The following is a 12,681-nucleotide window of genomic DNA, read 5'->3' as shown; positions in this document are numbered from 1 at the left end:
GCAGTCAAATTCATGATGTTCCTTTGCTTCCTCGGCTGTTGTTTTCCACAGTGCTAGTTATTTTCTTAAAATTCCCTATATATAAATCAATCATACTGAGCAGGGTACAGACAGATATGTATATTAAAGAATATTTCTATAATGAACCGTCCTATATAAATGCTAAGTATTATTATTAGATGAAATGATTGTGTTCTCTACACTGTGATAAGAACCAAACACTCAACTAAACAGCAGTGTCTTAAGCTACAGGAAAATAATTACTTGGAATATATCCCCCAATGTAAAATTTGGCTTTTACAGATGCATCCTGATGGACAATTCAGACAGACGCACATATATGGCTGGAGAGAAAACCATCAGAAAATCTACAACAATGGAAAAGAATATATGAAAAGAAGCCTGCTGGTATTTTGACTTGCATCCAGTCATTGCTGCATGACTTGTGAAAGAGCATGCAAAGAAATCATACATAAATCACACATAAAGAGAAACCACCAACGCAAACAACTCACCGTAAATCGGGGTGTCAGTTTTTTTATGTCCTCCAAAGAGACATCAACCCCCATTACTCCAAGAATCAGCTGGTTCTGGTAAGATTCCAAAACGTTAGAATGTGTTTGACATATTTACAATGCAGAATAACTGCAACAGTCAGTGAATTTTGATTTTGCTTTCGTCCCTTGTTTGACAGATACTACTTGACAAGTTGCCTATTTACTTATGTTTCTATTCTAAGTATTTTAAACAATATCCAAGTGATTCAAAATAACATTCAATACATTCAGAATTTAGTATAGAATATGAAAACTGTTTATGAAGATGAATATGGATGCTTTCCTGGATGAATAAACAATAAATGTAAGAATAAAACTGGTGAAAGCAAAAGTGATGCATTAATATAGCCAATGATGTAGATACTAAATTATTAGCACCAATATAGAGCTACTGTTGCACACTTAGGTTGGGGAATTGATAAGTGAGACCCCAAAACAATTAACCTCTTTTGGCTATGGTGTAATGATGAATAAAAAAACCAAACAACAAAACCAAAAAGAACAGTGACTATAACAATCATCAACATTTGAAATCAGGGACTCAGGCACTACATTTACTCCACTTGTAATTTATTTTCCTACTACAGAAAAGGGGGTCAGTTATTTACATAGTATCACCTGAATCTCTTCTCCATATTAAATAAATTTGGAATATGTATTGGAAGATGCATCTTGCAGTCTGTAACCTAAAATTCAGGCAGAGACATAAGTCGAGCAGATTCAAGTTCTCCTCTTGTTCCTCTGTACTAGACCACAGCTATTTTACTTCATAGAAAGACATCCTTTGATAATCAGTAGTCCCTCACTTTGCAACCAGACTGACTCAGTGAATTCCAGGCATTACCTTGCAGATAAGATTATGAAAACTTTTGTTTTGTTTTGTTTTTAAAGTGAGACTAAGAGAACTCTTCTGAAAGTAAATAAAAGAAATGGTAGTGATCAAATTTTATTTATTCAGAGTCTATGTAATATCTGAGAAACTGAATCAAAGAATATCTTGTCTAAACTTCTGTATATTTTGACCTGAATGAACATGAGTATCACACCAAATGTACAGTATTTTACCACACACTGTAAAGCATATTCTAGGTTTGATTTTAAAAAAGCAGCATTTTGATTTTGCTAAAAGGGCATAAATTGATTCCTTATCAGACTGTAATAGCGATGGGGAATTGTATTTATTTAATACGTAGATTTTAATCTAAGTACACAGTGCTATTTTGTATTATCATTACAAACAATTAATTTAAAGTCTCTACATCATTGCCTTTTACCCTGAAATGTAATAGCTTCACAGACTTGTTATAAATATATCTGAACTTCCTTTCTTGGCAAGGCCTGAATAATATCATCATATACTTCCTGGCTATTGAGCACTTTACACATTCCCACTGCCACCAGGTCACAGAGATAGATCAAGGAATGTCATACCCCATAACTCAGAACTACAAAAAGGGTGATCTGCATTTTCTTGTTCCCAGGAGGTTATCAGGCAACTAGAGATGACCCCTTTGTTTCTGATGTACAAGGCAATTAATTAAACTGTAGAAAGTTCTATGGAAATACACATTTTTCAAGGAGTTTAGCATTAAATTTAGCTCAAATAACTGTTTTTTTGTTTTGGTTTGGGTTTTTTTTGCTTTAAGTAACAGCTTACTATTTTCCCATTTTGTTCCTTTGTTAGATTGAAGACAGGTAGAGTTCCTGTAATCACAAGGCCCAGCTCCTAGGAAATAACCACATATAGATTATTTTTAGTTAAATAACAAACTTTGAACTATAATATATTAGAACAATCCAGGGATTACTATAGCCAAACACTAGAATACTGACTTTTAGTTTGTAAAAAAAGAAAAAATAATACTACTTCATTGATTTCATGCATATAAAGTTAAAATTACATTTTTGTGTCCATGTGTTTTTGAGAATAATAAATTGCTTTTTAAAAGTAGATGGTGTGCAACAACTTAGGATATAATAGTTTAATAAAAACAAAATGTTATGAAAACATGTTTACAACTACAGTTCCCACTATACTAAAAACTCCAGATAGTAGGGGGGGTGGGGGTGGGGGTGGGAAGCAAAATTAAAAAAGAAAAAAAGGAGAAAGCCAAACCAAACTTAAAGATAGTAAATAGGTAGGCAACAAATACATACGGGCAAAATTGATAGAAAAATCCAACAGGTAATGCTACTATTTTTCATATCATCACTACTTTTCAATGGCTTGCTATAATGTCCATTATCAGTTCTGCAAAATCACAGAGTCTCTTCTGGTACTGAGGCAAGGGATTTGCACTTCTTTGGGAAGGTATGAGAAATCTGTTTTTACCTTTATTAACACTCACAATTCATACTGAAAATAGGATCCACAAAACCATATGTTTAGATAGGCTGAAAAGATTTGTTTTCCATCCTAAATTGTCCACAGGCAGATTTCTATCTTTTTTTGTCCTAATGTTTGTTTTTAATTTCAAATTTTCCCCCCTCACTGATGCTTACTCCTTCCATGTATTTTAGTGATGAACCATTTCACTTCTCTGCCTTTGTTTCACTAGAAAAAATAAGCTAAAATACTTTATTAATCCACTCTGATGAAATTGGTTCTCCATTTGCCCCGTCTAGTAGCACCTTTTTGAATTTTAAACCATTCTTCATGAACTTAAGTTTGTGTATCAAATGAAAGATGATGAGATCAGAGTTAGTAACGTTACAACAAGCAAGGTGAAGAGGAGAAGTGGACTTTTCAGGAGAATAAGAGAAGCAAGAAATGGAGATGAATCAGAAGAAAAGAGAGAGGAGGATATTTTTTAGAAGGATCATTGAAGAGATACATAACAAAACAGGAGGGGTTTGTATGGGGAGTAACATGCTCTCCCCCCAAAAAATGTACAGTTAGAGAGGACAATAATTGTGAATAAATTATGACTAACTGGTAAACCTGAAAGTATCTGAAAATTCTGGGATTATCTTGCAGACAGAGAGGCCAGAGCAACACTGTAACAGAACCTGAAGGAACAGGGCAAGAAAAGAGCTGTGAATTGCCCCAAATATATCAAATTATTAAAGACAGTCTTGAATGACAGCATCAAATGAAAGTATCTCTGTAGGATTTCATAATCTGAATTTAAACTCAATTCAAATGTGGCCTCATGTAATACACTTTGCATTATTTTAGTCTTAGCCCCAGAACAGCTTCTGGACAGTAAGAGAAAAAGGATAGGATGAAGTCCAGGGAGGTACAAGCAGGAGAAGGGCAAGCCCTACAGGAGGGAATTGCTTTAGGAAATTTAAGATAAAGAACCAGTGTGACAAGTTAGTCCCAATCCCTGCTAAAACCAAGAATTAGGAAAGGCTCCAAGTGCATTAGATACACCTGTGCCTTTATGCTCTCATCTGTGATGAGAAAGCCCACAAATTTCAGCCTTTACCTCAACAGTTTAGCTTGGGCTGGTCTTCACTAAATAAATACATCAGTAAAAAGAACATCTCCTACTTTTTATAAATATATATGTATGCACACACACAAATATATATATAAAATTATATATATATACAAACGCACATACATAACACATGAATGGAGAAAAGCTTGAAGGAAAGACTGAATGAACCCACTGAAAATATAAGGCAACACAACAGAAGTCTGCAGGTATCACTCGTTTTACTTCATTAAACAGATCCCTTTCTAACCCCGGTTACAAATTTAGCTTTGGCTTTACAACAGGATATGTACAGAACATATGAACTTTCGTCATAACATCCTTTATGTTTCCAGTAAGTACCTCAACAGTAACCAAGAAAACATGGTTAATGAACTTCTGGCCATTGAAATTCCAAAGAAAAACTGGTTCTTCTGTGTCATGCTCAGTTCTATGATGAGTTGGTAAAAATTTACAGTAATGCTGACTGATGGGAAGAAGTGGATTTTGACGTGACATTAGATAACTATGTGAACTTGGATAAATACATGATTCCAGATGACCATTCTGCAGTACTTTTTGCCTAGTTAAAGTTACTCAGAAGAAGGTTATCTAGAGCAACAGATTGGATTGCTGCTAATAATACTTTGCGTTTCGTAGTTTCCTGAATATGTTTGTTTTACAAGACATAAGTGATAAATTCAGCAGTAAGGAAAGCATTTCATATATCTTTTTGTTTATTTCCCCATTATATATACTGTCCAATTAAAGAAATCATTACCTTGAGCAAGCAAGTAATTACAACAACCATGATAGTTTAAAGATCCAAGTTCAAAATCTGTACAAATACCCAGTAACATTGTCAGATTTCATTCTGCCTGGAATACTTTTGGGGAAAAAAAAAAAAAAAGAAAAAAGTAAGAACTCCTCATGAGTAACATAACAGATGACCTCTACTGCAGCACAGGTACAACACTAGAAAACTATTTGCTTCTTTCTTCTTTTGTTAATTTGAGGACAACAATGACCTACACTTAAAGACCTGTGATTAGAATTGCTTTTCTCTGTTAAAGTCCAGGACACTTAGGAGGATACTAGGTGAGAGCAATGACCAGCCAGTTAGAAACAGCTGTTCAGGAAATCGCTCAGTGAAGTGTAAAGATCCTGGAAATGCAAGAGTATCATGTTTGGAACTGTAGGAAACTGAGTCCTCAGGACTGTGGAAAATGGACCCCTACAGTTACTGATTTGCTAAGATTCTTACTTTACGAGACATAAATACAGATCCTACCAGAGCATCCAGATAGACATTTGTCCATTGGACTTGCTTGGCTTTCTCTCCAGCTAAAACCATTGGTCTTCCCAAAACATCCAGATATTCCTGCCAAAAAGTGTAATAAACTCATCAGAAGGCAGTTACTAGTCCAATGTCCAGAAACAGCATAAAAAAAAAAAAAAGAAATAAAAACAATGAACAGATAAAAAAAATAAATTCAAAATTCACTGCTAATACAGGAGTAGTATTTAATTATTTTTTAAAAATTATACTACCCAACAATTCAGTCTTCAGTTTGCAAAGGCAATTCCTATACTTCAGTCACAGTTGCTCAGTCACATGGACCTTACACATCCATAACCACTGCTCTCTTTCCACAAAGTGAGCATTACAACTATTTCTGTTCCAAAATTAATTGTTAATGACATAATGAAATCACAAGCAGATCGTAGAACCTTCAACCCAGAACAGCAAGTGGGCGATGGAGGGTGAGTGGTGTAACAGCTGAATATGTTAAGCTCCTACAGCAAGAAGTTGCATAACTTCTATTGAAACAAAAAATTCAGTGTTTTAAAACCTCATAGTCCCTGCCTTCCTTCAGTTCTGGAGTACGGCTAAAGCTGGTCATCTTATGAGATGTCAGACTTCTGGTCTGGTTTGGGAGTGGATGCCATCACACTTGTTTCAGTCTTCAACCTTTTCTATTTGTCTGATCATATTAGGGACATTTCTTGCCAGACACTATCTGGAAGAGTTTAACAGAATCAAAGGACTCTTATTCAAGCCAAAAAAAGGACCCATTTTCTGCCAAAAAATGTATCTGGCCTAGGAAGGATGAGGAACTGCTATGGTATTTCTCTGCTTTTCTGGACATGTGAATACATGGACTTTCAGACAACTGAATAGAATGTCTGTTCATCTACACTGTCAGTTTGGATCACAGCATATAGTTCCAGGGTCCTGTGCCCTTATTTATCTACAGTCATGTGTGCTAAAATTGTCCTGAATTATTTTTGAAGGAAAAAACCTGTGTATCTTCCAGACTGGTTGGGTCAATCCAGGAACGTCTCCTATAAGCAGGATTGTACCACATCACTGTTTCTGCCCAGCTGAGCTCAGACACTCTAGCAGGGCTATGCCCTCATGCACATTCACAGCCTTTGCTGTGTAATACAAACGCTTAGGATCATGCCATAAGTACGGCAGGAGCCAGACTATGAATGTCTGGACACATTCTACAAAACTACTGGTTTTACAGAACTTCATAAAAAAATTGTTGCCGTGTCTCAGGACCAAAGAGGGACCATGTCAGGCCAGGAGGAAAACTGAGCCCAAAACATAATCTTTGTGCAGAGAAAGTCTGCAGGATACAGATCACTTCAAACGCTATGTTGTGTGCACATGGTCAGCCTGCTTTAGAGGACGTTAGCGTGACTAGTATGCGTGCAAGCTGCTGTGGGCCAGCTGGCCAGAGAAGCAGGGATCACATTGTAAATTGGCTCACTGAAACTACTAAAAAGAAATAAATATATTAGAATTCTTGAACAGCATAATACCTCATATGTAAAAGAAAGCCTTAGTTTCTTTCTATTTTCTTAATGTAGTGTATCTTAAACTTTATTTGATTCAAACAGAGGTGAAATGCAACATATTTAAGAACAGAAATTACTCCACTTGTTTGTGTTACAATTGTATCTGCATTTGGCCAACACACTTACCTGGGTGTTTATTCTTATGGCTCCAATGGATGGAATTTCATAATAATAACCTAAAATTTGGAACAGAAACAATGACATCTTACTATAATATATTGCTAGTCTCTTAATCTTGAGGAATTTAATTTAGCTTGTAATTTCTAATTTAATTTTTATAGAAATTATCACGTATGAATGGAATACTTCTTTAGTAGATGCCACCACAACGTGTGGCCACATATGATGGGTAACCATGGTGGTCAAGGTAGCTGCTCTTAAGTATTGAGAGTATATAACGTGTTTCTTTTGTCTGTTGTTTTTAAAGCTGAGATAATGTACTGAATTTGTACTCCTGAATTCCCAGTTACTCTGATGTGCAAGTATATGTAATGGTCATTTTAATACACTGTGACAGCAACGTAATTATATGCTGAACGCATATAGGAATGAGAGTGTAGCTACCGTCTGCCACAACAGTGAAATTCATAGCAGAAAAATATAAGGCACTCAGTGGAAAGGATAAAAAAACCAAACTGGTGTTTCTTCTAACTAAACATCAGAAATGTCTTTATTCATCATTGATTATATCACTTATTTGTTTGAATTTAAAATATTGCCCATATGCACCTATAAGACTGAAAAGACAGGCACTGAGATCCAGTTCCAGACCAAGTAAGTTGTAAGTCAAATTGGAAGGAAGTGGGGAGAACTGGAGAGGTAAGAGTACTGAGGTTAGTCATTTACTTTGCTCTAAGGAATGTGTGACTTGATAAGAAATTAAAACTTTTAATTAAGGAAAAATTAAATAAAACTTTGCTTCTTTGGATATGCAAACAAATAATCACATCAATGTTGGACACAAGATTATGATCATTTTGCCTCGATAACAAGATGACATAGGTGGCTATGCTTTAAACCAGCTCGTCCTTATTTGTTTTAAAACAATGGAGTTCACATGCACACAGTATTTTGAGATACAAAGATGCTAGTCAAAAAATCCCCATTTGAAAAAACAAACGCTGATTTTCTGTAATTATCCGACAATACAATCTGCTCTTCATGAAGTTGTAGTATCTTCCGAATAACTTGCCAGCACACTGAGGGATTCATGAGGCTATGATATGCATGCTATTCATACAGGCTATGGATTCTTCTGTATCATTATATTTTTTTCTCTAGCTATATCTTTCTCTTTCTCTTATCTTTGGTTTATGTTATTCTCATGCCTGAGAATCATATCTTATCCTCCTTCCCTGGCAGTCTTAATTTTCAAGACCCTTTATAATCTATCATACCTCTCACCTCGTGCTTCTTACTGATTTATAAAATACTTCCACATTTTCAGTCAGGCCTGGAAATTGCTCTATTTAAAATATTAAACAATATTGTTTGATAATTTCTCTATTTTCTGTTTATCTGTATTTACCTCTTATCTCTTGTTCCATAATTATACTGTAAGGTATTTGAGATACCTCTTTCTCATACTCTTTCTAAATGTTTCTGACCACATTTTTCATGCAGAAATTTTAGGAGAAAGCATTTTACTTCCTTGCTTTCACCTTTTTTACTTTTTTTTTACCTACATAAAGAAATCAGGATAAAAATAAAAAATGTAAGATGCTCTTAGAAGCTAAGAAACCGCAGCAAAAATAATTTTGATACTTTCATCAAAAAAGGGAAAAATAATGCAAGTCATCTGGTCCCTTGTAAGCTTTGGAGAAAAACAGAAAGAAATCCAACCAGCCAACCAAACAAACAAAAAATCCCTTTGTCCAGACCCCTTAATAAAAACCAGCTTTGCTTAATTTCTTATCTGTCATCAGTTCCATCTTTTCATAGATGGCTATTACAACAAGAATTCTCAAAACTGAAGCATAATATCTTATTATTATTATTTAAAAAACTGTGATATTTTTCTTAAAACATAAAGTTTTAAATAAAGTAACCAGAAATAAATATGCTGGCTTATTCTTTTTTTATATATATATATATATATATGCATGTACATGTTTTTATATATATATATATATATGCATATACACATTATTTCATCAAATAACTTTTTGGAACTTCTATTAAAAAATACAATAAAGCTAAAAATCAGGCCAAAAAAAAAATCTGTGATTTTTAGAGAATAATGAAGATATTGCCTACCCAAAGCTCTAGCAAAGAATAGTCTCAAAGAAAAACACAGTACCTTTATTTTCACAGGCCATCCACTGTATGGGTCCTTTGTCATAATTATGTTGACCAACAGAAAATGTGAACACACGTACCTATGCAAGTTAAAAACCAATGCATATAATTTAACTGTATGTCATTAATTAGTTGTGATGCTCAAGTTAATGATAATTGGATTTTTCATACATTTGAACAGTAAAAGAAAACTGAATTTTCCATTCACCATAATAGAGACATGGTTATTATGATATTTTATGTATTCCTATTATTTGGTCCATGAAGTAGAACTCAGGAAGAATATTCTTTCATACATCTTTCATATTTTAAAGCTCTTATATTGGCTATCATCAATGAACCATTTAAATTTTTTTTTTTTTCTCCTTAGGGAGGAAATTATAACTCTCCAGATTTTGTTAAATTAGTTTATGTAATCTCCTAGCAATATTAGAGGTTCACCAATGAATTAAAATGAACATATGCGTGGCAGTAGAATTCAAAGCAATGCAAACCAGGATTTTTTAGGATGTAAAATAATTTCAGGAAAAAAAGATATGAAATTTTCTGATAGTACAGAAAACAAATTCTCATTTTGCTCAGACTTTCAGTCTTTTTCATGTAAAACCACTAAATTAGTTCAATAGAGTTCCATGAAAGGGTTAAGCTTCTGATATTTCACTTTACGATCTTGATATTCATTAAAGCTATATGTTTTATAAGCATAATTCTACTCTGTTTAGCCAATACAACTCCAATCTATCTCAGCAACTGAGGGGAGTCATGGCTTCAGAATAATTCACCAAATTCTATCAAAGTTTTTGGACTGAAAACAGGCTTCTCAGCTGAAATTATTTTCCATGCAAATTGCCCAATTTGAACGAGAAAAATTAAAACCAAAAACCGGTATTGCTGTATACAAATTAAAAATCCTACAAGACACATCATAGAAAAATTACAAATATCATGTTTCAGCTTCTGGATGAACATTTTGTTCTAAAGCTGAGCATTTCTGTAAAAGGGGAAAAATATGGACCTTTAACTTTACCACTTTACTTTACAAATCGCAGATCACAACATGAAATCAGAGTATGAATTCCTTTCTATGGAACTTGATGACTATGTTTAAAATGAAAACATAAACCAATTAATTTGCATGCAGGCTATAACTAAGTAATAAGGTAAAGTTTTCTTTAAATGATATTCACAAAATAAAATTGCAGAGACTCCTTGTAAACTACTGATCATTGCTAATTTTTAAATGAATATTTATACAAATTTTCATCACATTATTTAGCATGTGTGATTACTCCCTAAACCTTCGTTTGTCAAATAAGCAACATAAATTGTGTGACATAAACAGAGCTTATGTATTAACCAAGACCTGTAGGAACACCTCCAAATCATCAGTCAGCAGCTAGCAATTGATGAAACTTTATTAGTGTTGACCCCTATATGCAAGGAGGACGAACAAAGCTTTGTGCTAGATGTCATTTTTAATTAACAATACATTTTGATTTGCTTTATCCATACAAACCCTTTGTTTCTGCAGTTAAAAGCAGAATTAAAACAACTACTCTACTGCACTGAATGCTGATTCAGGCGCTTTTTTTTTTTAAATACAGACAAAATTTGAAGGTTTTCAATAAAACTAATAAGATAATCCCATACAGAGTCATTTCTCAGTAATGAGTCAAGCCAGTTATAGTTCTAGTTACCCAGACAGGTATGAGAATGAATGTACATGTGTGATGGTAGTATTTTGTTCTCATACTTCGTATCGATAGAGACAGATGAAAAATGGCTTCTATTACCTTGAAAATATCAGTATTGATAGTGTGAACATGACTTCACCTGATATGTCTGCATCTCATTTGTTTTTTTAATACTGTATCACATTGCAAATTCAAGGTACATTTGCCATCCCCTGTTTGTTCTTGGCCTCTTTTACAAAATGTGAGCTATAACCCTTCTAATGGATCTTTCTGTTTCTATTTAATTACCTTCTATTTTTTCCAAGCTGAATATCACAACATTATTTTCTATTGGTATCTCTCAGCTCACAAGGTCCCTATAGCCTACTATACTCCTGTTCTTCTTTTTGGACTCAACACTGCTCCCAGTTTAGTGTCCATTAAACACTTGATTCAGATTACATTCTTCTCAAAAATTATGGTGCAATAAGAAAAAAAAACACTGAAGGCCACTAGTTAGATAGTTGAGTGACCTGATGTCTCTTTTGGATTAAAAGCAACTAATTAAGTTAAGACAGAGTCATGTGGGTTTCCTTGTGTGTGTATAAAGCACGAGTTAATTAGACTGGACTGTCTAGCATTTGATCTCAAATGTAAAAATGAAACACTGCATTGGATTCAAGTTGCGAAATGGTATGTAATTTAGGGAAAAGAAGCAGCATGTTAAATCTGCAACTAATCTATAAAGAATTTAGAATTTAAATTATTGACAACAAGCAGAGGACAATATATCTGATTTACTGTTCCTTGGATAATTAACAGAGATAAAGAACTGCAATGAAAATTGGAGTTTTTAATTGTTACTTGGTTTGGCAAGAGGATGGAACATTCAAGAGAGTTTTCTTTTTCCTATTGCCTCATCTGGAATTGAGTAGAATGACAGACCAGCTGGAAAAATGAGTCAGCAAGTCAAATTAAACAAGCCAATTTTAGCAAAAAAACATGCTCTGTGCTAACATTTTCTGTGACAGGACCCAGAGTCAGCCAAAGGACTGAGATGCGTCTGTCTATACCTCTTCCTTATAGACATCTCTCCAAAGAAGACAAAAAGCTTTTAAACTAAAAAAGACAGATTTCATTACTTTTAGTATGGAATTTATGACTGAGAACACTTGGAGCAACTGGATCAGACACAATGGATATGAGCACCTCTCCCTCTGCCTGTCCTTCCTTTTAAGTTTGGTTTCAACCAACTAAGTGGATTTCTAAGTTGAAGCAAACTGCCAAGTACTCTTTGATCCCAAGAAGCTGTTTTCCATCACCACCAAGGCCTGATTATTTCTTCTCTGTGCTTCTCTGCAGCCTCTTAGGTTCGGCATAAACTACAGGTTCCCAGGTCATTTTGCTATGACTCTTGCTCTCCACCATCCACACCAGCAGATGGACATTTCTGTCCCCCAAACTGTTCCCCAGGGAAAGTGCAACCTTGCTTCAATAAAAAAACAATGGACCAATCAGAAAAACAAATAGAAGCTGGTTTTCAGTGGGACTATTCAAAGTAAAGTACTTCTAGAAAACTCATACCCTTAGAATGGAGAAGAACTAGAGATGGGCACCAGCCTGCTTTGCCAGCCCAGTCAGATATAGTCTTGAAACTGTTTTGAAATATAGAAGTCCTAATTTCTACCACCGAGAGTTCAAGTCTAGAGTTGTGTTAGTTCTGTCAGGAATATATCATGTGCTGGTAATGGGTAGCTAATTCTCTCTATTTCAATTGGAAACTAATCTTGGGGAGAAAACACAAAATCTTTTATTCTTCGTATTATTCATTTACAGTATATAGTAGAGCAATATACTTATTAA

General features: G+C 34.4%; 1 protein-coding gene across 4 annotated transcripts in view; it reads right to left on the bottom strand.

Annotated features, from left to right (window-relative positions):
- CACNA2D1 (calcium voltage-gated channel auxiliary subunit alpha2delta 1) overlaps positions 1-12,681 on the bottom strand; it is a 434,233-nt gene that overhangs the window by 53,964 nt on the left and 367,588 nt on the right. For all 4 annotated transcript variants that reach the window (XM_059817310.1, XM_059817312.1, XM_059817311.1 and 1 more), the window contains exons 13-17: positions 9,147-9,225; positions 6,974-7,023; positions 5,271-5,360; positions 2,215-2,283; positions 516-590 (exon numbers count right to left, since the gene is read on the bottom strand). In XM_059817310.1, coding sequence (XP_059673293.1) covers positions 516-590; positions 2,215-2,283; positions 5,271-5,360; positions 6,974-7,023; positions 9,147-9,225 — 363 coding nt within the window. The remainder of the gene's footprint in view (positions 1-515; positions 591-2,214; positions 2,284-5,270; positions 5,361-6,973; positions 7,024-9,146; positions 9,226-12,681) is intronic.

This window comes from Gavia stellata, chromosome 4 (assembly GCF_030936135.1).
Source record: "Gavia stellata isolate bGavSte3 chromosome 4, bGavSte3.hap2, whole genome shotgun sequence".
NCBI lineage: Eukaryota > Metazoa > Chordata > Aves > Gaviiformes > Gaviidae > Gavia > Gavia stellata.
Note: the sequence above shows the minus strand (reverse complement) of the source record. Positions and strands in the feature narration are given on the sequence as shown.